A 27,359-nucleotide genomic window follows, 5' to 3' on the forward strand; every position below is an offset into this window, starting at 1 on the left:
TTGTTCACTGTACTCTTCTGACCCTTTATCCGGGAAGCAAATCTCCAGGTACACCCTGTTCCCTTCCCAGCTGGACAAGCATTGGTTTTCTCTCTTCTGCCGGGATGGGCCACCTGAGAGTCTAGAAATGAGAGCTGATTTGGTTAGGAACTGTCTCAGAGTTGCAGTCCATTAGCCAGGCTGAGGGGGAGGCAGCTCTGGGCTCCATCCTTCACCCATGAGTCAAGGGTCTTCCAAGGCTTTAGATAATGGAATCAAGATTGACCAGCTTCCCTGCAGCTGGGGAAATGGAAATCTGAGTCCGGACAATTGGGGAGGATGAGTGGGGTGTGTGTGTGTGTGTGTGAAGCTTTTCTTTATGGGAGGAGAGGGGCATGCCGCATTTTTAGGCTGGGAGAAACGTATCTGGGAATATGCCAGGAGATAAATGAGGATTAGCCAGGACAACAGAGCTTCCAGTCATCCCTGCGGTGGTTCCAAACCTGGATTTATACACGTGGACTGGCCACGTTGTGTCGGCTCTCAGGTGTTTTCCACAGGAAGCCTCTCCGGTCGGCCAACGGTTACCTTCTTTCTAGCGGTGACTCTATGGTGCTGCAATCAGTACAGGCAGCTGGGCCTGAGGATTGGGCCGTCCCAAGGCAGTCTCCTCTAGGCAGTCGTCTCGGTGGCCATTTTGCCCGAGCGCTCTTTAGCTGCTGGATTGCGTCAGTTTCGCCGGGGTCTGATCCTGGGGCGGGCCCCTTTTCTGCAAGGCTCATGAATAATTGAGTACCTGGGCAGCGTCTATTTGCATACGATCTGGAGAGTTCAGCACCGGCTGTCCACTCCTGGGTTTCACCGGCTTATGGATATTCATGAGGCGAGTTGGGGGCGTGGCCATGGGCGGAGTTAGGGGCGGGGCTCCCGCCGGGGCTCGCACTGGCTTGGTCCCGCGGTGACGGCGGCAGCAGCGGCGGCGGTGGCGGCGCAGACTGGCATCGGGGCGCCAAGCCCGAGCCGAGCAGAGCCGGATCCCGGGGGAGCGCGTGAGTGCGCGGGGGCGGGCAGGAGGCCGAAGGAGGGGGCGGGGTCCGGGGTTGGGGGCCGGGGAGAGGCATGGAAGGAGTGGGCGATTTCCAGCCGGGACCTCGATTGAGGTGGGGGGGGGTCACCAAGAAAGTTTGCAGGGGCTGGGGACGCAAGGGAGGCGGAAGACACAGAGGAGCTGGTGCGTGTGCACAGGGGCGGAGGGTGCACGGTCTGGAGCTCGTGCTGGCCGAGCCAGAAGAAAGGGGGGAGGGGGCGAGGGCTTGAGGCGGAGCCGGGGGCGGGCGGAGCTGCTGGAGGGACCCCCGCCTTCCCCTTTCCCTGGGCCGGCGCTAGCCCCCTCCCCAGACTCCATCGGCACGCCCCCAGCCACCCCAGTCCGCCCCCACCCAGTCCCCTTCCCCAGTCCCTCGTCTGTTCGCCGGCTGCTTCACATCCCGCGCACAAGTCCTCCGCTTCTGCTGCCACCGCCCCCTCCTCCTCCTCCACCCTCATCTCCTCCTCCTCTCTGGCTGCTGCCGTCCCCTCTGTGTCCAGAGCTCCCCACTGGGCCCCTCCATACGGCCCCTCGCCTCGGGCTGTTCTGTCTTCCCGTTGGCCCTCCCTCCAGCAGTTTTCCGGCTGTCCCCGCCGACCTCTCTGGTCCCAGATCCGGCCAGAGAGCCCAGGGTCCATATGGGCGACCCCGCCTGCGGCGATGCTTTTCTGGGCCTCTGCTCCCTGGATGGAGCTGCCCGGCCTCTCCCCTGCTCTTCTGGCGGCCTATGCTCGCGGGAGGTTAGCTAGTCCGCTCCTGGCGGGTGAGGAGTGCTCTGAGCCACTGTGATTCTACAGCTTTTGGCTCTGGCCTTGGTCACCTGGGTTTCCTAGCTAGGGCCTCAGAGCTGCTGCGACCCCCCTCCTCAGTTAGGGAAGGCGAGCCCCCACTTCATTGCTGCAGCCCCTCAAACTGCTGAGATGCCCATCAGGCCCCCAGGTGAAGGGATTTTTTGGTCCTTGGCTAATTCGTCCCCATTTCTAACCATCCACACCATGTCCCTTGTAATAATGCTCAAGGACAAGGATCTTGTGTTTTTAAAATTTTTTCTGTCATGTGCCCCTCCTCCATGCACACTTGGGCTGGCTCTGCACGTTACTCACCCACCCACGGTGAGCAGTCCTGCGTGGTAGTTGGTTGACCAAGGGATTGATGGTTCTGGGTTTCACCCTACCCTCTCCATATTCCCTTCTACCTTTGAAACAAGCTGGTGCAGGGTCAAAAATGAGAGGTGGCGGCCGGGTGGAGGTGGTTTGCAAAGGCTGGGCAGCTGAGGTCCTTTCTTAGGATGTGTTGCTGGCCTGCCAGACCTGCTGGAGTGGATGACTTTGAGGAAGGTAGTGCCCATTGCAGGTTGGAGATGGTTGAGTTGTTCTCACTGACTGTGTGCATACCAGGTGATAGGGAACATCCGTCGTCCTTTGAAACAGGAGGGGCAGAGCTCTGTCAACCTGGTTGGGGGGGAGGGGGCCCTTATGGGTGGGATGGTGCCTCAGGAGCCAGGGTGGAGGAGGTGGTGGAGTGTCTGAAGAACAGGTGACATGAGTGGGGCCCTCAGGGAGAGAAGGAAAGGTTTGGAATGCTGGGAGTCTGTTTGGGAAGAGGAGGAGGTGGTGACCAAGGATGTTAGCTCATTGGTGACACTGAAGGGAGTCATACTAATAGTGACCAACATTTATTGGACACTTACTATGCACTGGGCATTGTATTAAGCAATTTGCATGCATCGTCTCATATAAGCCTCTTAACAGTCTCAGTAAAGCCATTTTTCACATAGAGAAACTGAGGCCTAGAGAAGCAAGCAACATGCCTGAAGTCACAGAGCTAGAACGTGGTAGACGCACCCAGCCTTTGAATCCTGGTGTAGCGGACCCGAAGCCCCTGCTACAGACTTGGAGGAGGTGCACCCGTCTTCTAATAATGGCTGTCACTTGGTTTAAGATTTCTTCAGCACCCGCCAGCCCCCCAAACCCCTCTGGCCAACCCTCGGCTGGTGAATGATGTCCACATATCACCTTTTCTTAGGCTGTGGCTGTCCCACCCTGACTGTGCAAGAAGCGGGAACCCCAGGGAGTTTTCCCCCAAGCCACCACCCCCCAGATGTTCTCAAGCCCTGTCCCATTCTCCCAGCCCAGGCCTGGGCCGGCTCCTCCTTCCTCTTGGCGAGGCTCTGGAAATCCAGTGGGAGGCCATTGCTATGGCAACAGGACTAGGCCCTGACTTTACCTCATCAAATTCCAAGCTGAAGCCAAAGCGATTGAGAAATTAAAGAAAAAAATGTATTCCAGATGTTTACTTTTTATTCCTTATTTTTCCGTGTTTGGATGAGACAGCTCTGGGAGGCGGGAGTAGGGCAGGGATGTGGAAGGAGGAGGGTGAAGAGGGGGGAGAGGGAACCACTCCCAGCTGCAGGAGAGAGGGAGAGAAGGAGGGTGAGCAGGAAGGGGGAGGCAGGCAGGCAGGCAGTGGGGCGGAGCCCCAGGTTGGGGAGGAGCGGGTTTTTCCCGTCTCCCATGAGGTGATTCACGGAGAGATTCCAGACTTTGCAGCCCTCTTGCTCTGCTTCTGAGTAGATACCTCGAGTGGGGCCACTGGACCCAAGGGGGTGCCTTGAGGGTGGTAAGTGGGGTGCCCTGGAGAGCTGGCCAGAGGAGGGAGCAGTGGGTGGCTCCCTGATGCTTTTGGACTTTAGAGTTAGGAGACAGGAGTTGGAGAGTAAGCTGGGAAGAGTGGAGGATGTGGCTGCTGGGGACCTCCCTTGACCTCCCCCAACCCCCCTTCTGAAGTTCCCTCTTCCTGTCCCACACTCTGCCTCTGCTCGAAGTAGGAGACTTCCCTCGCTGAGCTGACTGGCAACGCCCAGCCCTTTTGCTACTCTCTCTCTCTCTTTTCCTGGGTCTTCAGCCACCCAGCTCACACCCGTCTGCTTCCCAATTTTCATGCAGGTCTGCCGCATGTGATGAAAGTGTCTGCTCTCAGGGAAGGCACAGCCATGGCTTCCCCACAGCCCCGGGAGATGGAGGAGGAACTGGTATCTGCTGGCTCTGAGCCAGGTACCTATGGGTGCAAGGTGGAGCGGGGTGGCTGGGAGGAGGGTGGGAGGGGCAGAGACTTGAACCCCCATTCTGCCTTGGAGGGGCTGGGCCTGCGATGATTCTGTTGCGGTGGGAGGGAAGGAAGAGTACTGGGGACGTGCAGGGTAAGTCTGAAAGGTTCTCAGCTCCCGTTGAGACCCTTCAGAACTGTTTGAGGTCGTTGCTTTCCAGAAGTTGAAAACAGACAAAGCTTCGAGATAATGTGGCTCAAACCATGTGTTTGACAGAGGAGGAAACTGAGGCCTAGTGGGGAAATGGTGTGCACCTATGGGTCTGAACCTAGGCCTCCTGGCTCCTTGTCTAGACTCCTCTTTTTTGCGCTGAGCCCAATGAGTGGGTGATAAAGGATCCTATTAGAAGGGCTGTGGCCATGAGTAATTCCAAGGTCTTTTATTTGGCATTGGAATGCCTTATATAGAAGGTAGTTTCTGGTCTTGGGTGGTTTTTTTTTTTTTTTTTTTTTTTTTTTTCCTGTAGCAGATTTACTTCTGTTTGGCTTAGGTCAATAGTAAATTTGCATTCCTGATCACACATTGGATGACAGTGGGGATATCCTGGCTAGGGAGTGCACTTGGCGGGGGTGGGGGGGCAGCAGGGAGGCAGAGGGGAAACTGAGCTGGATAGGACTTACTGCTATGGACAGTAGTACAGTACAGTGTCATGTAAGAAGAGGGGATGACTAGAGTGGGGAGTTGCTGTGTGGACTGCTTGATGTGGGCAGAAGGCATTCATTTATTGGCTCATTTGCTCATTCATTCATTTGATAAGAACGTGTACTAGGTGCAGAGTGGGCAAAGGGAGAAATAGGTGCCAACTGGACCCCTAAATAGCTTTAGCTTATAAGGGAGATTGAACATTTTGGCAATTTGGAAATGGGAAAAGATGTTTCTGGGATGTGTATGGAAAATCAAGGAAGGCTTCATGGAAGAGGTGACAGTTGACTCATACGTAGAAGGGTGCAATTATTCTGAGTTTGTAGGGTGGGAGACGGAGTTCTGCTTCCTGGTTCTTCTGACAGCCCCTAACCCACCCTTTTGGTAGGTGATGCTCGGGCCAAACCTCCTGTCAAACCCAAACCCCGGGCCCTGCCTGCCAAGCCAGCTCTGCCTGCCAAGCCCAGCCTGCTGGTGCCTGTTGGGCCTCGGCCCCCCCGGGGTCCTCTGGCGGAGCTGCCTTCTGCCCGGAAGATGAACATGCTGGCGGGACCCCAGCCCTATGGTGGCAGCAAGCGTCCCCTTCCCTTTGCACCAAGGCCTAGGACTGAGGCCTCTGCTGGAGGAGAAGCCACCCGGGAGACTGGGAAAGAGGAGCCTGGGAAGGAAGAGACGCCCCCCTTGACGCCTCCAGCCCGATGCGCTGCCCCGGCGGGTGTGCGGAAGGCACCTGCCCCCTTCCGTCCAGCCTCGGAGCGCTTTGCAGCCACCACGGTGGAAGAGATTCTGGCCAAGATGGAACAGCCGAGGAAGGAGGTCCTGGCCAGCCCTGACCGCCTCTGGGGCTCCCGCCTTACTTTTAACCATGATGGCAGCTCAAGATATGGCCCCAGGACCTATGGTGTGGCCACAGGTCCCAGGGATGAGGATGGTGGGACCCTCTCCAGGGGATGGTCCCAGGAGGGGCCAGCCAAGTCTTCTACCGAGTGCCCGGAGGAGCCCAGCAAGACCCCCGAGGAGAGGTGAGAGGTGGAAAGCTGTACGTTTTGTTGCAGCCTGAGGACGAAGTGGGTGGCCCCATCTGGGATTGTGATCTTCACTTTTAGGTTAGTGGTGCTGTGAGCGCCGGCCACCCTGGTCTAAGTCACAGAACATTTCCTGAGCAGAGCAGACGGTGTTATCATTCCTACGCTCTTTTTGCAACGATAATCCTCTTTATAGAGTTGATGCCTGCTTGTAGTAGAGCTCACTTGTACAGTACAGAAGTTTATTCTTAGTTTTCTTTTTTTTTTTTTAATGCTGAGAGCAGAACTTTGCCTCACTTAATCCGTAGCCATGCTGTTTAGGGACGAGAATGTTAGACCCATTTTAGAGATGGGGAAACCGAGGCTCAAAATGACTTCCCATGTTCCCTTAGCAAGTGAGGGACAGATCTGGGGTTTGAATTCAGGTCTGTTTGATTCCAGCATGTGCTTTTAAGTGCTAGCTTGTCCTCTGGGTGGAGCAGGGTGCCAGGTGTTGGGGAGTGTGTGTGTGTGCATGCACCTGCGTGTGTGTCAGTTGAGTAGGATGTAGTCTGGCTGTGAGGAGGAGCCTGATGGGAGAGATAAGATGTGAACACACCTTGATGCCAGGACAGCGAGGTAGGAGACTGTCCCGTGTAACATACTTCTCTGGAGTTGGTGCCAGTATAAAGGAAGGCTGACCAGGAGGTGCCCCTTGGGCATTGGGTGGAGGGGGTCTCAGCTACATGGGAGGCCATCCTCAGGGCAGGGAGAGCCAGCTTGAGACACAGTTGGTACCCTCGGTGCTTGGCAGCTCTGCTGGGCTCCTAGGCCCCCACCCCCTCCTGCTGCTGTGAAGGATAGGGCAGAGCTATGGCCCCAGCCTTACCTGTGCTTCCCTGTCCAGCCTGGCTCCTCTCTCACCTGAGTGCCTGGAAGGCAGGGCCTCCTAAACACTTTGTGTCCTAGGCTCCCAGGAGGTCACACCCTGTCCAGGCTGGGTTCCTCCCCTCCCTAGGCTGGGTTCCTCCCCTCCCTCCCTCCAAGCTAAACTTAAGAGGAACAACTTCAACCTTGGAAAATCACTCTTCCCTCTTCCCCTCTCCCTCCCCCTGCCATTCCTCAAGAAGTATTGGCAGGGCAGCGGGACCAGCTGCACTCTCCCCGCTGCAGGAGAACATTAACCCCTTCCCGGCTCAGGGAAGGAGGACTTATCTTTTAGGGAACGAACCATGGAGGGGTCTGGGCAAGTTGGATGCTTTTCTCCAAGGCGCTGGGGGAACTTAACCCTTGACGTGCAGGTGGGGAACAGGCACCATCTCCCGGGCACTTTTCTCTATGGACTGTGTCTCTATCCCCGTGGTCCCAGGCAGGGCTCAGTAGTAAATGCCTATGGGGAGGGGGGACGGTTAACACTATTGACGGCACTTGGGCAGACCCTTGATCAGCTCTCCCCGCATCCATCCTGTAACAGGAGTCTCCATTCTGTGCCTGCATCTCCCGTCTTTCTCCCCTTCTCCCTCACAGGAACTCCTCTTCTGACCTGGCCTTCAACGGGGACCTGGCTCAGCCAGCCAGCTCTGAGCCACCTCCTGACGTGAGTTATCCTCCAGTTACGAGTCAGAACCATGGTATTTTAGAGGCGGAAGGGTCATTTGAGGTCATCTGTTCCACCTCCTGGTAGTTCAGATGGGAAAATGGAGGACGTGGAGGAGACTCGCCCAAGGGCTGGCCCCTGGGACTCAGATTCCTCAACTCCCAGGCCACCTGGTTACCTGTGGTTCAAGCCCTGAGGCTGCTTGCTGTGACCATGACAACGACCACTGATTACCTACTGTGTGCTGGGCATGTCCAGGAATGGTGACTGCCCTAGCTAGTAGGCCGTGTTGGTCCCACTCGGGAGATGAGGACACAGGGCTCCCAGTGGGCTGAGGCAGGGTCTGAAGGGTCTGACTCCAGGGCTCTCCCTGGCTGGGCTGCCTTCTCAGGGTTCAGAGGAGAGGAAAAGCCCCTCCCTGGGGGCTTCCTGTTCCATCCCCTCCTCACAGAGTGCTGGGAGGACGGTCGGCCTGCTTTCCTGAGTAAATGATGTTGAGAATGGCCCTTCTTGCTCACAGAGCCCTGGCTAGCCAGAGGCTATCCTGTCTGCCCCATGGTGGAGCCCTGACTCTTCACTTGTCTATCCCAAAATATCTGCTGAGCAGCCACCCTGATCCGGGTGCCGGGGGAAGCAGCAGAGAACGTAGCACACACCGCCCCTGCTCCCAGGGAGCTCACCTGATGCAGGGAGGCAAATGCAAACACAGGCATCCCTGTGAACCAGCAGATGTGCAGGGCATCAGACGCGCCCTGGGGGCACCTGGGGAGGTCCTGGGATGAGGCTAGTTGGGGAAGACCTTGCAGCGAAGAAGGTGAGGGAGTGAGCTGTGTGGATGTTTGGGGAACAGCATTCTTGGCTGAGGAAACTGCAAGTACGAAGTTCTTGGTAACTTCCCGGCAAGGATGTCTGGATTGTAGTGAGTTGAGAGTTGGGTGGTAGTGGGGACAGAGAGGTGACAGGCTGGTGCCATCGAGGACCTTGACCTTGGCTTGTGTGAGGAGCAGAAGCCATTGAGGGATTGGAGGGCAGGGGTGACATCTGCTGGTTGAGTTGTAAAGAGTTGTCCTGCCCTCTTGGTTGCGGGGAGCCAGGAGCAGCAGCAGGGACCAGTTAGGGGGTGGTTGGAGCAACCCAGGTGAGAGATGCTGGTGGTGGCATGGGCCCTGGAGGTAGCCCGTGGTGCAGATGGTGAGCAGTGGTGGGTGCTGGTTAGAATTTGAAGGGGAAGTGGACAGGATCTGCAGACAGACTGATGTGAGGAGAGAGAGGGTACAGAATCAAGGATGACCCCAGGGCTTCTGCCCTGAACAATCGGAAGGTTACCCTTTCCTGAGAAGGGGACTTACTTCTAAGGGCGAAGCAGGTTTGGGGGAGATCAGAGGAGTTGGCTTCTGGATTTGTTGAGTTGGAGATGCCATGTAGACATCCGAGTGGAAACGTGGGTAGCTGGATACTTGAGTCTGGAGTTCCAGGGACTTGTCAGTGTACAGATGGTAGTTAAGACCGGCTGAGATCACCAAGGGAGTGGGCGAGGGGTGGGAGGGAAGAGGACCGAGGCAGATCTGGGGAGCTAGGAAAAAGCAGGAAAGAGCAGCGGTGAGGTAGGCGGAAATTTGGTGAGGAGGGAGTCCTGGAGGCCAAACGATGCCAGCTTCCAGGACCTGAGGACGGCTGGCGGGGGGCGGGTCAGTGGTCAGACACTGCTGACCAGGCAGGGAAGGTGAGCCTCCAGGACAGGATTTAACTGCAGGAGGTCATGGGTGACCTTGACCAGACCAGTGAGGTGGCAAAGTGAAAAAAGAAGCCTGTCTAGGGGGAGGGGGTTCAGCAGAGAATAGGCGAGAGGAGCTGTGGTGATGGGTCCTGAACCTGGAGCACGTGCTTAAGAAAATGAATGGGGAGAGAGAGGCGGAGTCGACAGCATTGTGTGTGTGTGTGTGTGTGTTTTAAGACAGAGGAAATGAGAGCGGTTTGTGTGCTGATGGAAATGATCCAGTAGAGAAGGAAAAATCAGTGATGCAGGACAGAGAGAGGAGCGGCTGACCTGAGCTCTGAGCAAGGACAGCTTGCGTTCGTGACCGGGAGCAGAGGGCTATTGTGCCCATGCAGGCGGTGGGGCTGTAGGCGCAGGGCATGGGCACAGGGCATGGGGGTGCTCTGCGTTCTCGCGGAGGAGGGCCAGGCCTTCAGCTGAGGGAAGACGGGAGGAGGTGTGGTTTGAGGAGCCGAGATGGGCAGCATTCCCCGGGAGGCTGGGGGTGTGTGTAGGAAGGAGGGGGCTGTAGCAGCATTGCTGGCCTCTCTGGGGCCCCACTGAGGGCCCGGGTGGTGGGGCTAGGATGGGACCAGCCATCCTGGTTACATGCTTTTCTCTGGCCACGTGCAGCTGCCCAGGAGCAGTGTTAGGCTAGAGGAACACTGTGTTTAAACAGATTAAATGACAGGAGAGGGAGGGAGTTGAGGGAGCTGTGTGAAAAAGTGACTTCTGTGGTGGTAGAGAGAGCAGTGAGGGTGGGAGGGGACTAGGGGACCATGGGAGGGAAGGAGGGGTTGAAGTTTAAGGGAGGTGGGGGCATGGAAAGAGGGAGCTGGATAGATGGGGGTGGGAGTGGGCCAGCGGGACACTTGGAAGTAAGATTACGGATGAGCAGCAGTTCCAGGTAAGGACAGAGTCTAGGGTGTGACCCTGGGAGAGGTGGGTCACAGAGATATCGTCCAGGATGGGACGGGTTGACCGTGTGGCTGTTGGAATGACCACAAATTGTAACAGGTAGCACTGGGGAGGGTCGCAGGGAGCCCCACTTTTGAGGGAATGAGGGGTCCAGAGAGGAGGGGCTCCGGGGGGTGTAGCTTAAGGGCGTGAGCTTTAAAAGCAGAGTTTTGCAGAGAGGAGGGAGGGAGGAGGGAATGGAAGTCGGCCTTGAGAAGCAAGCAGGACGCTTCCTGCTGCCCAGACCCCATAGGTGATGATGTGGGAGAAACAGCCTCATTGGAGAGGGCGGCAGGGAAATCGTGACCTCTGGGAGGGCAAAGGTCAGATAGAGTGTGACTCACTTCACTGTCTGGGACAGGCAGAGTGGAGGGGTGAAGGAGTGCCAGGTGCTTCGTGTCCCCAGGGTCCCATAGCACCCATTTTTCCTATCAGTCCTATCCCGAGAGGCCGTGTGCACATCTTATTTAATCCCCACATCTTATTTAATCCTCACCTACGTGTGTGAGAGGGACACTGTAGCCTGGGGTACAGATGGGGAAGCTGAGAGTGGCCCCCATCCAGGAGGGCGTACAGCTTATAAGAGGCGGTGCTGGGGGAGGGGGTGGTTCCAGGCCAGGTGCTTTCACGTCATCCCCCAGTGCCTTTCGCCTGAATGCCAAGGCTGCCTGCCTCCTTGGGTGGTGGTGGGACCTGTGGCTGCACCTGGCACGGTGGAGAGTCCATGCCTGCCCCAGAGCTGCTCCCTGGAGCTAGTCTGGAGCTGCCCTGGGCCTGGAATCCTGCTCTGAGGCAGACTCTCCATACACCCAGACAGCCAGAGCCCCAGTTTTCCCTTTATAGAGCCAGCATTATTGACCCATGAACCATGGACCCTTCGGATATCCTTAGCTGAGCTTTGGGGTGGCTGTGGGTGGGTGGAAGGGTTTGAACCACCTGAAGCTGTCTGAGTGATTCTGTGTGAATAAGGCTATGTGCATTTTGTGGGGAGAGGGCCAAAGGGAGGGGTCTGTGACCGCTACATCATTTCGGGTCCCCTTGCAGCCGTCCTGAGGGCTTCCCTCTGAGCCCGAGTTTCCTCTCTGGAATGAGTGTGAGGCAGCAACTGACCTGGGGTCTGTGTGAGGTCAGCTGGGGTCTCCCCCACTCAGCTGAGTGGTGAGTGATGGCTCTTGACCTTTTTTTGCAGGTTTCCAAGCCCTGGGTCCCCTCAAGCCCAGGCCACGCCTTGGAGAATGGAGGCCCCACCAGCTCAGGCCTCCCCGCAGAAGCCTCAGGCCCGGCCCCGGGGTCTCCCCGTCTTTGCTTACCTGATGAGAGCTCCCCCCATCACTCGCAGCTTCCAGAAGCCCAGAGTCCTGCAAATTCCGGGGCTTCTCCCTGCCTCCCCGAGACTCCGACCCAGGCATCCCCAGCCGTGACCCCACCTGACGAGGGCTCCTGCCACCCCCCTAGTCCAGGGCTCCCTGCTGTGGGAGCCACAGAGGCTTCCAGACCTGGCAGCATCCCCCTCCAGGAGGTCTCAGGGCACCACAGCCCAGAGCAGCCCCCAGCCGCTTTGCCCCAGCCCCTGACGGAGGGGAGTGAGTTTCTGGACCTCGCTCGGACGTTTCCATCTGGCGATGTGGCAGCCAGGGGGGATGAGGACCTCCGTCCCACCAGCCTGGCTCAGCGCAGGTTTTCTGAAGGTGTGCTCCGGCCACCCGGCCAAGACCAGGAGAAGCTGGGGGGCTCGCTGGCTGCCCTGCCCCAAACCCAGGGGAGCCAGTCGGTGCTGGATCGTCCCTTTGGGAGTGGGACAGAGTCCAACTGGAGCTTGTCACAGTCTTTTGAATGGACCTTCCCCACGCGGCCCTCAGGTCTAGGGGTGTGGCGGCTGGACTCCCCGCCCCCCTCCCCCATCACTGAAGCCACTGAGGCCGCGGAGGCTGAGGAGGCTGGTGACTGGGCTGTGTCCAGCAGGGAGGAAGGGGCGTCCCAGCAGGGGCAAGAGGCCCCATCTGCTCCGGAGGGGCCGGGAAGGCCTGGTTCCTGTGTGCAGGCGGATGATCCAGGCATCTCCCCAACCCAAAAGGGCGATGGGGAGAGTCGTCCTGAGTCCCCAGATGTTCCCCTGGAGCCCCTGCCAACAACAGGGGACCCGCCTGTACCAGCCCTGCTGCAGGCAGAGGAGAGGTACGAGGAGCGAGAGCCCCTGGTTGGACAGGAATCCCCACTCTCTCCAGCCACCAGGGAGGCTGCCCTCCCCATCCTGGAACCTGTCCTGGGGCAGCAGCAGCCAGCGCCCCCTGACCAGCCCTGTGTCCTCTTTGCTGACACCCCTGACCCTGGGCAGGCACTGCTTGCCAAGGAGGAGGCCGTGACCCTGGCCCAGGCTGAGACCACCCAACCCAGGACAGAGGTTCTAGACCCCTGTAGGGCATCCCCTGAGCCTGCAGACCCTGAGAGCAGTTCCCGTTGGCTGGATGACCTCCTGGCTTCACCACCACCCAGTGCTGGAGGTGCAAGGCGGGGACCTGCGTCTGAGCTGAAGGATGCACAGACTCCAAGTGCCTGTTCCGAGGTGAGGATGGGACACGGGGTAGGGCTTTGGATGGAAGCCAGGGCTTCGGAGGGCTTCCTTCTTTCAGCATGGATTTTATGTGTTGCGAGCTGGGGATCCATCTGTGAGCAACGCACCTATGGATGTGCCCCTTAGACCTGTACCATCTGGCAGAGCAGAGGGTATGGGGTGATGCTCAGGGTTAAGTGTCAGTTCATACCTGACTCCAGCATCCCTCAGCTGAGTGGTCTTGGGAACATACCTTAACCTTTACTTCAGAGTCCTTTCTTAATAACAGTGCTGGCTGCAGCGCTCGGCACGTACTGAGTGTTCAGTCCATTATTCCGAATGATGTCACGAAGGGCATCAGCATAGCCAGGTAGAGTGTGGGCTCTGGAACCAGACTGCCTGGGCTTGTCTCCTGGCCCTGCTGTCTGTTTGCCCATGTGTGACCTTGAACAAGTGACTTTTCTGCCTGTGCCTCAGTTTCTACATCTGTAAAATGGGGAGAACCATGATGCGCTCTACTTTGTAGCGTGATGGCGAGGACTAAATGAGCTCAGTACCTGTGAAGTACTAAGAATAGCGCCTGGCTCATCACGGTGCTTGGTGAGTGCTGGCTTTTATGACTGCTGTTACTGTTGTGCTCAGACTTGCCTTTGTAGACAGGCAGCCGTGGCCCAGAGGAGGCAGAGCCTTGTGCAAGGTTACCCAGCAAGTTGGTGCCTCGGCCGGGGCCGGAGTGCCAGTTCCCGGGGCCAGTGCCCCTTCTCCTACCAGGCTGCCTCAGAATCTCAGGGCTGGGGTCCAGGTGGCCTTTGAAATGTATTTTTTCCAGCCCAGCCTCGGCTGGTAGGGGTGGGACTGGAAGAAAGGAGGAGCCAGGGGCCTCTGGGGGCGGAGAGGGTGGAGGGGGAGGTGCAGGAAGGAGTTAAGACCAAGCTGGCTCCTGCAGTAGGTGTGTCTGTCCCGGGATTTGGGTGACTCAACTGGCTTCTGGGCGGGGCAGCTGAGCCGCAGCTGCTCTGGAGGGAGCGGGGCCAGGGCGAGCGGGAGCCAGAGCCCGAGCCAGAGCCGTCGGACAGGTCCGGGCGAGGGGAGCAGCGCAGTCCCATCCTGGCTCCTGCCGCACCCAAAAGCCTGGGGCGAGCAGGGGGCAGGAGCCATGGCCCAGCCTGGGGACAGGGAGCCCAGTATGTCTGTCCTGGAGAGGCTGCTGGCCAACGCGGCGCTGCGGGATGAGGCTGGCCGGCTCCGCAGCCCTGAGCCCAGGGCTTCCCCTCCCACAGCAGTGAGTCAGGGAGTACAGGGTGGGGTGCCGGGAGCCCTGGCTGGGTCTTTCCCCTGTGCCGGAGGAGGCTGTGCCTTCTGCCTCCCCGTGAGGACTGAAAGAGAGGTCTTGCTGGGGAAGCCTAGGCAGAAGGCTGCTTTCCTTAGGGAGGAAGGGGCTGGGAGCTCTGGGGCTTGAAGGGCTGGGGTGGTGTTGGAACTCTGCCTTGGAAAGGAGGTTGTGGAGGGGCTCTGAGTCTCCATCTCTCCTGACTGGAAGTGTACTCCCACATCCGTGTGAAGACCACTCTCCAGACAGCCTTTCTCCTGGCGGTGAGCCAGGTGTTGCCCGAGGGCTGTAAACATGACCATGGGGTCATCGATTGAGTGTCCAGGGCATGCCAGACGCTATACTGAGTACTTGGTTTAAATGACTTTGTTTAACCCTCCTGTACGACCCCATGTAGTAGGAGTTATTCCCATTTATGGCTGAGGACCCTGAGGCCCAGAGTGGTTAAGTGTTTTGCCCAAGATCACACAGCTGGGATCCAAATCCAAGCTTTCTGTAGCCAAAGTGAGGCTCTTGGGCATGAGGCAGTACTTACTCTCATTCTGGATTGATTCCCATCCTGATTGACTTCAAGCATTGTTTCTTTGTCCCTCTCTTTTTTCTGATTCCTAGGGACTCCTTGGCTGGGCCCAAAAAGACCTGCAGAGTGAATTTGGGATCACAGCCGACTCACATTCCAGCAGTTTTAGTCCTTCCGGCTGGTCCCAAGACACCTGTCAGGACTATGGCCTTGGGGGTGTGAGTCCTAGAGGGGACCGGGGCCTTGGAGAAAGGGACTGGACCAGCAAGTGTGGGCAAGGAGCTGGGGAGGGGAGCTCCAGGGAGTGGGCCAGCCGGTGTGGCATCGGCCAGGAGGAGGTGGAGGTCGGCAGCCAAGATGGGAGTGAAGTGTCTGCCCCAGGGGTGCTCAAGGCCCAGGACTGGCTGATTGGAAAGCCAGCCCAGCTCGGCACTCCACAGAGCCCGGAGGTGGATGTTCAGGACTGGGAGTTCAGAAAGAGGGATTCCCAGGGCACCTACTCCAGCCGGGATGCCGAACTCCAGGACCAGGAATTTGGGAAGAGAGATTCTCTGGGTACTTACAGCAGTCGGGATGCAAGCCTTCAGGACTGGGAATTTGGGAAGAGGGATTCTCTGGGTGCTTATGCCAGCCGGGATACCAATGAGCAGAGCCAGGACTTGGGGAAGAAGGACCAGCTGGGGAGGTACAGCAGCCAGGATGCAGGCGAGCAGGACCAGGAGTTTGGGAAGAGTGATTCTTCACTGAGCACCTACAGCAGCCGGGGCACAGAGCAGCCGGACCAGGATTTCGGGAAAAGTGCCTGGATGAGGGACTACAGCAGCAGTGGCAGCTCCATGGCCCTCAGCTCCCAGGACAGAGGGTTTGGGATAAGAGCCCTGAGCGCCGGGTTCAGCCCCGAGGAAGCCCAACAGCAGGACCAAGAGTTTGAGAAGAAGGTCCCGAGTGGTGGAGACAGCCTGGGTGAAGCCAGCAGAGATACAAGCTGGCCTGAAAAGACTGAGTCTGGGGGCTTATTCAGTCCCAGCAGCCCCCAGTTGCAGGATGGGGCACTGGGACAGAGAGACCAGAGCAGCTGGCAAGGTGGTGATGCCCACCAGGAGGTTGGAGGGCTGCAGGGAAGACAGCAGGCAGGGGGCGGGAGCCCAGGTGATGCTGACCAGGAGGACCGGGACGTGGGCCAGCGAGGCTGGGCCGGAGACTTCAGCCTCGGTGTTGTCCCCAAGCCAGAGGCAGCCTTCAGCCCAGGGCAGCGGGACTGGAGCAGCGATTTCTGTGCGGAGGCTGCTGAGAAGAGCCGTCATTTTGGCATTATTGGTGACGACAGAGTGAGCGGTGCTGGCCTGAGCCCTTCTGGCAAGACGGGAGGTGGCCATTTTGTGCCTCCTAAGGAGACCCGGGCCGGGACCATGGACTGGGCTGACCAGCTGGGCCTGAGGAACTTGGAAGTGTCCAGCTGTGTGGTTTCTGGGGGCTCGAGTGAAGCCAGGGAGGATGCCGTGGGACAGAGGAGCTGGGCGGACAAGCTGGGCTTGAGAGATGTGGAGCTGCCTGGCCGTTTGGAGACTGGAGGGTCCGAGGAGCCCAGGGGGATTGGAGCTGGGGAGAAGGACTGGACTTCTGAGGTTGGGGTGAGGGGCAGAGACTTGGCTGGAGTGGCAGAGGTAGGAGGCCACAGCCAGGCCAGAGAGAGTGGCGTGGGGCAGACCGACTGGTCGGGCCTGGAGGCAGGAGAGTTCCTGAAATCAAGGGAGCGTGGGGTGGGTCAGGCAGACTGGACACCTGACCCGGGGCTGAGAAACAGGGAGCTCGGGGCGGGCCAGGTGGACTGGGGCGACAATCTGGGCCTGAGGAATTTGGAGGTGCCCTGTGACTTAGAGTCTGAGGGTTCTCGGGGGCTGCGGGAATGTGGAGTGGGGCAGATGGACTGGACCCAGGACCGAGGGCTCCGGAATGTGGAGCTCTCGGGGGTCCCGAGTGAAGCCAGGGAGCGTGGGGTGGGAGAGGTCAGCCAGTGCCCAGACCCAGGCCTGAGGATCAATGGCATCTTGTCCCCGGGCCTGGAGGTCAGAGACCCCTCAGAGGCCAGGGAGCTGGGAGTTGGTGAGACAAGTGGGCCAGAGACCCAGAGCAGAGACAACTCCTTGCTTTCCTTGGAGATGTGCCCTGAAGAGTCCGAAATGGAGACAGAAGAAGCCCCTGACTTCGGAGCCAGGTAAGGAAGCACCATCCAGTGCGGGAGGAATGGCGTCCTTGCTGTCTGGAACTTGCAGCCTTTCTAAGGCAGATAGAAACTGCTTTCCTCCAGGGCCTTCTGGTGTTTGGACACTTGAGATGGTTTGGACTGGATTTTTTACTTTTTTTTTTCTGATTGAACTATGACACCCATACAGGTGAGTTCCTATTTTGAATGATGAATGTGATGGTGGAGGTGTGACTTTTGCAACCTACGCTTTAGGCTCCTGTGGTGGTTTTGTGTTGTGACTCTGCTGGAGGAGGTGGCATAGGTCCTGTCTTTGGACGGTTTCTAGTGGGTTCCACTCTCATGGCTGTTCCCCAGGCCTCGCATTCCTAAAGCCACAGGTGCTTGGAGGCCAGAGAACATGGATGTTTTCCTAGGCCTGGGAAGGAGGACTCCGCCTCTTCCTGGCCTGAGCTCTCCAGGTCTGGGTGGAGTGGGCAGTTGCCCTCACTTGTTTCTCACGGAGAGTCGGAGCTCAGTGCTTCTTGCCTGTTCTATCTTAAGGTCCAGAAAAGCATCACTTTAAGAATCTAAGGGCATTAGGACCTGGCTCCTGGCCCCATGACCTTGACCTTCCTGCACAGAATTGCTGCAAAAGAACTTTCCAAAAAACCAAACTGGTAGTTTTATAAGGCAACCACAATCTGTCTCTGAGATTTTTCTGCTCTAAATCGAAGTGGGGTGATTTCGCACCTGGGAAGGGTGCTAAAAAGCCATTGCATCTATTTTGCTAACATTTCCATCCATTGAGATTTGGCTTGATTCTCTCGACTGAGTGGCAGGTGTGACCTTGTTCAACCCTGGAGCTTCTCACTGGCCATGTGGGGAAGAAGGTGGTAGGGGGTGTTGGGTGGGAGCTGTGTTATAAGTGGAAGGGGCTGATGGTAGTGGGAGGGGACAGGAGGGACCAAGAAGGGCCTCGAGGGAATTGGTGGGGCTTTGGAGGGGTCGAGAGAGGCATTTGGAGTTGAGGAGGAGGGAGAGTGGGGCCAGGGGACCATTTTTGGGGCTCAGGTGCTAAGGGGAGACAGCAGGGAAGGGAATGAGTGCCACGGACTAGGAGTCCAGAGGCTTCTGGATTCTGGCCCAGTTTGACCCTCTCTGAGCTGCAGCTTTCCTGGTGGGGGGCTCCCTGTGGTTGCTTCTTCGGATTCCTCTTCCCGGGGCTGTCGGAATTCCATGGTCGCCAGGGCTCAGCTGCGCACCTCCTCTCGTTGACCTTCACACCTGTCCTGAGAAGCAGGAAAGGGAATTTTGTCATCTCCAGTTTGCAGGTCGAGGGGTGGTGTGACCCGCTTAAGGTCACAGAGTCAGCAGTGCCTCTTTCTGACGTCTGTGTCTTAAATGCATTCAAGACTCTTAGACTGCCAAGCAACGGGAACCGCAGCCCTCCGCCTTTCCCTGAAGACTGGGGTGGCCCTTGAGAGGGGGAAGTGAGAGTATCTCCCCTTGTTTGGGATGGAGGGAGAGGCCAGCGGGGGGGCTGGGCTGGGGAAGGGGAGGGTACTGGGAGAAGCCTGCAGTCCTCCGCACTCTGCTGTCTGAGCTTTGGTCTCCATCACACCTTTAAGACACTTGGGTTTTTCCGGCCGGGTTATGCATTTGGAAAATGCCGTGTACTCTGTGGGCCTACAGGAGACTTGGGGAGTATGGGTATTATCACGTGAAAACACAGGAGTCAGGAAACCTGTTTCCCTTTCTCTAACCTATGTTTCTCAAGCTTATTTAACTAATACCCAAGGGGCTAGTGTTCTGAGCATCTGACTTAGGGAAATTCTACCCTCTGGAAAGTTGCTCTTTAGAGGAAATTTTGGAGGTTCCCTTGGTAACGAGAAGTCCTTGAGGACAGCTCAGCTGGCTGGCTGAGGGCCCACCTGCTAGGTTTGGGTACTGATTCCGCACGCCACCTCTGTGCCCTTGGGCAGGTTCCTCCTCCGCTCAGCCCTCTTAGTTTTCATCTGTAAATGGGAGTAATGGACTCCCGAGACTCCTGGGGTTCTTGGGCTAGAAGTTCACATACAGGAAGTGATAGAAATTGCCCAGCACCTGGTAATCACTGACCAAACGCTTACCTCTAGCATTTATATCTGTTTTGCAAGTGTGGATGGATGTGAGCTGTCCAAAAAGTGAGGCCCTGGGAGACATTTTGGTGATTGTCCTGTCCCCTGCTGGTGGTCATTGGCTGGACCACTGTCCATACGGCTGTGACAAGAGCAGTGTGGGGAGAACTCGGCCCCTCATCTGTGTCTAGGTGCCTTGTCCTGGAGGGAGTGGGGCTCCTGGGTCCCCTGTGAGCTGGTGCACTGCCCTCTCCTCTCTCTGGCCTCCTGGTCATCTCCTGCCCCTGCCTCTGGGCCCTAGCGATGCAGAAAGAGGATTTCCTCTCAGTCATTTTTGGGGTGGGGGGGAATCTTCACGGAATCTGAGAGGACCCTCTGGGCTCCTGAGGCCAGCTCCCTCATTCCATGGGTGGGGAAACTGAGGCTGAGAGAGGCAGCATGACTTTCTCAAGGCCCCACAACTTGTGAATGTGGGCCCTTCCCGTTCCCTCGGGCCCCAGTCCTGTGGTCATCTCCCTGGGCCCTCTTTCTGGCTCTCTAGGGTCAAGGTCAGCTGCTGCCCCTTGAGACATATCATTCTGGCTTCAGTCCTGCCTTCTCTTGTTGGGTCTTGGTACATTGAACCCCAGGAAACTGATTTTTTGTGGATCTACCACCTGCCGGTCCCCATGTTTGCACCTGGAGTGGCAATGGGGGTGGGTGGGGATGGATAGAGTCCTGGCCCTCAGGATCCTCAGAATCCAGTTGGGTAGGGCATAGAGATGGTATAAGATGAGACAAGTTCTCAGGTCAGGATCCTGTGTTGAGGGTAATGATGATTATCCTAAAATTTTATGAAGGGCTGCCTATGTGCTGGGTGCATATTTCTGTCAATAAACCCAGCAAGGTACAGGTACTTATGTTGTCCCCATTTTACAGATGAAGAAACTGAGACTCAGAGTGGATGAGTAACTTTGCTGAGGCCCCAGGCATGGGATGCAGCCCATACCCGTATTGGGGTGGGCAGTGTTCGGGGCAGATTCCTGACCTGCTTCCCTGCCAGGGACAGGCTCAGGTTAGGTTTTCTGGGTGTTCTCCTGAGATGAGCAGAGGGTGGGTGAGGGGTTTAGATAGGTCGCAGGGAGGGTGTACACTGCATCCCCAGTGCTTCCCTCCCCTGCCCCACGGCCACCCCCAGAGCCCACAGAACTCCCCCACTGCCCTCTGCCCACGGGGCGCAGGGCCAGGTCTCGCTCTGGAAGTGGATCTTTCCATCCACCCATCCGCTGTTTCACATCCCCTTAGCTCTCAGGGCCTGCCCTCGACCTCCTCTCTGCCTCACCCCTGGGAGAGGCTTTGGGTAGGGCCTTCTCAGGCTGGGTGGGTGGGGTGCTGCCGCCGCCCCCTCCCTCCCCAGCCTCCCTGATTTTAAGCAGCGGGGTGAGCTGGTTTTGGCCCCCATCCAGGGCTGCTCCTGATTCCCCTGTACTTCTGCTGCTGCCTCCGCCTCCTCCCTCCTTCCCTCCCTCCCTCCCTCCCTAGACCGCTTTAATTTCCATCTGTCAGCAGCTTGTGGAAGGACAGACTGACACACACTCCCTCCTGCCCTCCCCCTCTTCCGCCCTGGTACTGAGTCACCTGCCTCACTCTCTTCCCCTCCAATCCTGGGAACTTGTGGCCTGGCTTCCGGGAGCTGCCCTGCCTGCCTTTCCCACGCCTGGTGTGCACGGGGTGTGTGTGTGTGTCTGTGTTGGGTGTGACTCTGCTGTGCTTGTGGTGGGGGTAGGCACGAGGTGCATGTCACGGGAGTAACAGAGGAGCAGTGCACTTCGCTGCATGGGATGTGCTGTGTGTATGTGCAGGTGTCTGTGTATTTCAGGGGGCAGCTGGACCACACAAGCTCCAGGTGTGAGGTCTGTGAGCCAGTGAGGGTGTGGTGTGCCTGGTGCGTTCGTGTTGTGTTTTGAGGGAGCAGCGGGCAGAAGATGCAGATGCTGCGTTGAGGTGCAAGTGACCCAGCTTCTCATTCCCTAGGCAAGCATTTGCTCAGTCCTGCTCCTGGCCACGCCTGGGGCCATGTGCTGGTGCTCAGTCCTGCTCCTGGCCACGCCTGGGGCCAAGTGCTGGGGTGCTCAGTCCTGCTCCTGGCCATGCCTGGGGCCACGTGCTGGTGCTCAGTCCTGCTCCTGGCCACGCCTGGGGCCACGTGCTGGGGTGCTCAGTCCTGCTTCTGGCCATGCCTGGGGCCAATTGCTGGGGGCACCAGGGTAACAGGGGGCCCTGTTTTTGCCCTCAAGTTGCTCACAGATGGGCAGTGGGGACAGAGAGCCGCAGACTCTGAGGCACAGGTAGGGCCCAGGGCTTGCAGGGAAGGGGAGGGCGGTGGCCGGGGATGGGGAGCTGGCCAGCTCCAGGGGAGGCCTTGAGCTGCAGGGAGAGTGAGTGGAGCGGGAGCTCTCTGGGCAGGAGCAGCTTGTCCAGGTACACAGCCTTCTGCAAGGGCGGGTCTTCTGTGAGACTGGGGCACCGGGGGTGACGTGGAGGGTGGGGGCTGAAGGGGCTGGATGGGCAGATGGGCCAGTACCTGGCTCATCCCGAGAAGTGTGACTGCCCAGGCAGGTGCCCCTGGAGGGGCGGGCGGACAGCGTCGGCAGCAGTGACGGCAGCGGTGAGAACAGCTGTTACTTAGGCGCACATACTGTGTGCCGGGCACTGTGCTCCATGCTTTAGAGTCTCATATCACTCCCCCGATGCGTCTGTAAAATTAGAAGACCCCGAGGCTTTTAAGGGTGGGAGGCCTCACCCGAGGTCTCAGTAAGTGGTGCACTGGGATTTGAAGCCGCCAGGCTGGCCCAGGTCGGGCCTTCTGTGCAGCGCTGTGTGAGCCCCTGACTGAGTCCTTCCTGAAGGAGTCTGGGAAAAGCACGCAGAGATCCGGGGGCAGGGAGGGGAGAGGCTGGGGAAAGTGCACTGTGAAGGGGGGCTTCGGAGGAGGGAGACACAGCCTCCGTGACCTTGTCCTGGGGTCTGTCTCGTTTGCAGCTCCGGCGGGTGCCCGGCCCGCTCCCCGCCCCCCGGCTCCCAGGGCCTGCTGGACCAGATGCTGGCCGCCAGCAGCTCCAAGACAGCTGCCCGCCTGGAGTCTGCAGCCCCAGGCCCCAGGGGCCTGTTGGAGGAGGAAGGGGCCGCAGCAGGTGCTGACCAAGGGCAGACCCCGGAGCCTGGCAGGGACCCTCCGTCCTCCTGGAGGCCCCAGCCTGACGGTGAAGCCAGCCGGACGGAAGAGGTGGACGGCACCTGGGGCCAGGCCGGGGCCGGGCAGAGCTTGCGGGGCCCGACGCCGCCCCCACGCCCCGCTCCCACCAGCTCCCTCAGTCAGGATTTCTCCTTCATTGAGGTCAGTGGGTGCACTGTCGTCGGGGGTATGTGGGTGGTGGAGCCAGAGCCTCATCCCTGGGTCCTCCCTCATCTGCGTGGACCCCGAGTGGTCTCAGTCCGGGAGGCAGAAAGCAGGAAGCTCATGGCCCGTGGCTCTCAGGGGCTCCCGTGGGATGGGGCAGGACCATGACGGTGAAGGCAGCAGTGTTGCCATTGTCTTGAGCAGGACACTGAGATCCTTGACAGTGCCATGTATCGGAGCCGTGCCAACCTGGGACGCAAGCGTGGGCACAGGGCCCCGGCCATTCGCCCTGGGGGGACGCTGGGCCTGTCGGAGGCAGCAGAGTCGGATGCAAGGCTGTTCCAGGACTCTACGGGTAGGACCAGGGTATCGTGTGATGACATCTATGTCGACGTCTGGGGGTGGTGCAGGAGCGGGGGGGTCTGCGGTTGCTGCCCGTGCTGAGCCCCTCTCCGGGCCCTCGCAGAACCACGGGCTTCGCGAGTGCCATCTTCAGACGAGGAGGTGGTGGAGGAGCCTCAGAACCGCCGGACACGAATGACCAAGGGGCTGAAAGTCAACCTCTTTCCTGGCCTGAGCCCTTCAGCCCTGAAGGTACCATCTGATCATGCGGCAAACACATCTGGCCAGTAACCACCACATGTCCAGCCTGTCTTCTCTCCATCCATCTACTCGTCCCCCAGCCCCCTTCTTCCTGTTCTTTGTCTCATTCTGTTCTCCCTGTGCTGGGCGTTAAGTGGGATGGAAGGAGAAACAAGGCATGTTTACGTCCCAGAACCTCACGGGGTAGTGAGGGATGTGGGCCATGCCATCATTAGCTCTGGTGAAGGGAGAACTTTAGGTGTCACTGGGAGGTCCAGCTAAGAGGCAGGCCCTCTCAGAGATTGAGAGAGACGTTATTTTGTAGCAGTAGGGTGCTGGGGATGGGAGGGGAGATTGGGGAAGGCCTCATGTAAGCATTTGATCATGGCTTTGAGGCGAGCATTGGAGCTGGCTGTGGACGATGGGATGGTAGGGAGGCATTCCAGGCAGAGGGAACAGAATGAGTGGAGGCACAGGGGTGGGAAGTCCCCACTGGCTTTTTTCAGCCCGGTTAGTCTGGATTCAATTCAGCAGCATCTTCTGAGGGCCTGCTGTGTGCAGGGTGTGGCTCAGCTCTTGGGGGAAGCTCATCTCTAAGTGACTTCCCACCCACCGGGGTGAAAGGACCGTTGAGGGGTCTGAGCCTGATTCCCCAGATGGCATACCCTGGGGAGAAGGCCTGGCCTCCTGTGGAGCCTCCTGCCTGCCTCCCTCCAACATCTGTCTACACCTGGGCTTGTCTCTTAGGCCAAGCTGCGCTCCCGGAACCGCTCAGCTGATGAGGGGGAACCGACAGAGAGCAAGTCGAGCCAGAAGGAGTCCGCGATCCATCGCTCCAAGTCCTGCAAGGTCCCAGGGCTGGGAAAGCCCCTGGCGGTACCTCCCAAGCCAGAGAAATCCTCAGGGTAGGTCGCCTAATTATTGGACATTAACTGGCCTCACTGTGTTAGCCTTAAAAGGAAACCCTGCTTTACAGAAGAGGAAAACTGAGGCTTCGAGGTGGTTGACAGGCCCCAAATCAACTCTTCATTTGATTTCAGAGTTCTGATCTCCAAGCCCCAGGCGACCTCTCCTGGTGGGAGGGGTGTTTCTGTCCCTACCATTCCCTTATGACCTTTGCCCTCTGCCTTCTAGGTCAGAAGGATCCTCGCCCAACTGGCTGCAAGCCCTGAAGCTAAAGAAGAAGAAGGTCTGAGGAGTTGCAGAGGTGAGGGCAGGAGCCTGCGCTTGGGCCACTGTGGGGTTGGGAGCGGGCTCAGGGCTGAGTCTGGCCTGTCCTGGAGGACTCAGGAGGCCCCAGACCCACATCTAGCCCTCAGCTCTCCATCCCTCTTCTCTGCGAGGCTGGAAGTAGGCAGGTGAAGCCCACCTCCAGAGCCTTGCTGGGTCCCCTGGCTTCCTCTAGCTTTTGCCCACAGAGCAGGGTGTGCTCTGGCTTGGGAAGGACGAGGAGGAGGAGGAGGAGGAGGAGGAGGGCGTCCATCCCCTGCCTTCCTTCCTGGGCTCAAGGATGGTCCCCCATGCCCCATGGCTTGCCTGAGTGTGGTCTGCTCGCCCTTCTGGTTCTGGGACCCCTGGGGGCACTCACGAGGTTCAAGGTCCTCAGCACACCCTTTGTCACACTGGCTCCACTAGGGGAGCAAGGCTGGATGGGGGTGGGGGGCACTGAAGCAACTCCTCAACCCCTGAGTCTCCTCCCGACCTCTTCTCTTCCCTCCCGTTGCAGGTCCTTCCCGTCTGGCAGTCTCAGGCAGTGCCCGTCCCTGTGGGGTCCCCGGCCAGGAGGCGGCTGAGCCCCACCATGCCCCAGACTGCAGCCTCTGCTCCTCCACCTCTGAGGGGCGTCTGGGGAGGCACAGTTATGCACTTTGTATCACCTTCCCGACTCTCCCCACACCTCCCCTCCCAACCAGTCTTTAGTGGTCGAAGGTTTGGTCCCTCCCTCACTCTCTTCCCGCCTCCCTCTCTGCTTCCTCCTCCAGCCTCCCTTGGGTTTTCTTTTGATACCAGTTTATAGCATTTTTTATAAAAGCCTTTGATTTTTTTGTAATGGGTGGAGCCCAGCCCCACCCCAGGTCTCCCTCCGCCCTGCCAGGTGCCCCACAGAGGCCAATGACATTTTGCCACTTGAAACAATAAAATTTTTTGGGAATTGGTGCTGCCCAGGTTGTGGTGTGAGATCATGGTGCTGCGTCCCCCTGGGGAAGTGCTGGCTCCTGCCCTGGCCCACTGGGAACTTGCTCTGATAGCGAATGTGTCACTGCCCTTGCATAGCCTGGGCTCAGGGTCCCTGAGGAGGGTATATTGGTTATAAGAGGCTGATTGCTGACACAGACAACCCCCAAATCTCCGTAGCTTATCACACAAAGATTTACATTCCATTCATTGCTCCGTGAGGTTGGTTAGTGGTGGGGACGCTCTGCACCTTATTGTCGTTCAGAACCCAGGTTCCTTCGCTGTTGTGGCTCAGTCATCTGCAGGGGTCCTGGGGTCTGCAGCATCCCCTGGAGAGAGGGGTAGGGCCCTGGGGGAGGCCTGTAGTCCACTGGCCAGGATCCAGCTCATGCCCCTTGCTAACTAACTGCAGGGGAGACTGGGAAATGTAGTTCAGATGTGTGGCCAGAGGGAGAGGACCCAGTATTGGTAAAAATTCAAACTTTTCATCAGAGGCTTGGTTTCTGTGATCCCTAAGGGTCCTTTGAACCCAAGCATTCTAGAATGCCCCCTGGGCTCTGGCCTTTCCCACCTCAGCCCCTGACCACTGGCATCCTGCTGACCCTCAGCCTCACTCTCTGACATCCTGGGCGCCTCAGACTTGCCTCTTTCAGGGCTGGCATCGTCTTCCCCTGAGGCTTGGGAAAAGGAGAGGCTCCTGTGGACTTGCCTTGATGGTGCCTGAACAGAGTCACTTGAATTGTAGCAGGCCAGGGTTACAGCTGAATTAGAAAGCACCGCATTCACCAGAGCATCTTAGCCTTTTGGGTTTTTTTTTTAAAAAGGGTATGGGGGCTGTTGACCTAATTGGAGAATCTGACCAAAGCTGTGGACTCTTTAGGAAAATGCACATGTGTACAGTTTCACAAATGAGCCCGGATTTCCCATCATTGACTTCAAGCAGTGGTTGTTAATGTTCCCTGTGCATCACAGCCTCTTGGGGTGCTTGTTAAAAGTGCCCGCTCCTAGGTCCACCCCAGGGTTCCAGTCTAGCAGGTGTGCCAGGGGTCCGCAGTTTGGGAAGCTCCCTCAAGTGGAGGGGAAAGACGGGTCCTCAAGTGGGTGCCTGACTGTGCCCCTGGGTGGGTCTGTGCCATGCAGCCCCTGTGCCAGCCCTCCTGGGGGTCAGCAAGCCCAGTTGGCATGAGCTTTGTCCCGTTCTTTCCCTCCCACCCCTCCTCCCTTCTCCGTAGGAGAAGGACTGGCAGGAGCCCAAGCCAAACACTCAAGACTCATTAGTGGGGAAAAAGGAGCCTGGGCTCTCCTGGGAGGGAGAGGAGAGGGGGTGGGGGTGGGGGGCTGCTTCCGGAGAAGGTAGAGCCAGGTCGGGTGGGTGGGGGTGTCCCACACTCTCCCTCTGTCTGAGGACTGGTGTGGGCTCTTTGCTGGGAGTCAAGGAGAGGTGGGCAACCTGCGTGAGCTCTGACCTGACTGTGAAGGCAAGGCGTCTGACAGCAGCTGGGAGAGTGTGTTATTCTTAGTCACGCAGCCCTTTCTCAGGCTGGGCCTCGGGTTCTTGGGAGTGGCCTCAGAGGGGCAGGTCTTGGTCTTTGGAACCTGGATTTGGATTTTGGAAACAGCGAAAAGTCACTTGGATGCCCGTATTGGGGAATACTTTGGACAGTCAAACGAGCTGATCAATTTTGGTCAAAGGTGGCTCCAAACGCAATTTCTAAAGAGTTGAGTGAGCTCTGGAAGGGTCTGGAATAAGTGTACAGCCTTTGAGGGCAGCACTTTAAAGGCAACAAGAGAATGGGTTTATAAAGGAGTCAAACTCTTTCCTACGTGTTAGAAAGCTGAGCTGTCCCTTCCTGGGGTTTTTGTTTATAACACGCAGAGAATCTGGTCCCAATCCCGTTACAATTGGAAATATCTCAACACCATCTCTCCCTTATTCCTTGCTTCTGAGGCCCTCACCAAGAGCCCATCCACGTGTGAAGTGGATACCAGATAGTGGAGGAAGCCTTTGGGAACTGAAAAGGCGTGAACTCCAGGGGGCAGTCCCGCGATCCCTGCCACCCAGAGCTGGACTTGGTGTTCGGGATGTGAGAAACAGCTGGCCATTGCCCACGGTCCCCTTGGTACTTGGGTGGTAGTGGCAGGTGTCGTGGGGACTCTTCTTCCCACTGTTGCTGCCCACCGTCAGCACTTCCTCCAGCATCCTGCCCCCCAAACGTGGTCCAGCCATCTGCCATGGGCACAGCCCATCTCGGAGAGGATTGGAGACAGGCAGTTCTCTAGGTGGAGGAGTGAGCAGCTCAGAGTTCATCTTCTGCTTCTGACCCTCAGGGACCCTCTCTAAGCCTCAGCTTTAAAATAGAGGATCTGCTCTATGAAACTGAAGTTTGAATGG

General features: G+C 58.0%; 1 protein-coding gene across 3 annotated transcripts; it reads left to right on the plus strand.

Annotated features, from left to right (window-relative positions):
- The first annotated feature begins 872 nt into the window (after positions 1-872).
- On the plus strand, positions 873-24,954 carry TNKS1BP1 (tankyrase 1 binding protein 1). Of its 3 annotated transcripts, XM_074371998.1 has the most exons (13): positions 890-1,028; positions 2,844-2,967; positions 4,012-4,119; positions 5,203-5,836; positions 7,346-7,415; positions 11,318-12,691; positions 14,622-16,744; positions 21,853-22,207; positions 22,415-22,565; positions 22,677-22,804; positions 23,540-23,697; positions 23,927-23,999; positions 24,519-24,954. In XM_074371998.1, the coding sequence occupies exons 3-12, from the start codon at positions 4,026-4,028 to the stop codon at positions 23,985-23,987; spliced, it is 5,148 nt and encodes a 1,715-aa protein (XP_074228099.1). In that variant the 5' UTR covers positions 890-1,028; positions 2,844-2,967; positions 4,012-4,025; the 3' UTR covers positions 23,988-23,999; positions 24,519-24,954. The 3 variants fall into 3 exon arrangements, with proteins under 3 accessions (XP_074228097.1, XP_074228099.1, XP_074228098.1); XM_074371996.1 differs by lacking the exon at positions 2,844-2,967 and having other exon boundaries at positions 873-1,028; XM_074371997.1 differs by lacking the exons at positions 890-1,028; positions 2,844-2,967 and adding an exon at positions 3,532-3,685.
- Positions 24,955-27,359: the final 2,405 nt, after the last annotated feature.

The sequence above is a fragment of the Camelus bactrianus genome, chromosome 10, assembly GCF_048773025.1.
Source record: "Camelus bactrianus isolate YW-2024 breed Bactrian camel chromosome 10, ASM4877302v1, whole genome shotgun sequence".
Classification (NCBI taxonomy): Eukaryota; Metazoa; Chordata; class Mammalia; order Artiodactyla; family Camelidae; genus Camelus; species Camelus bactrianus.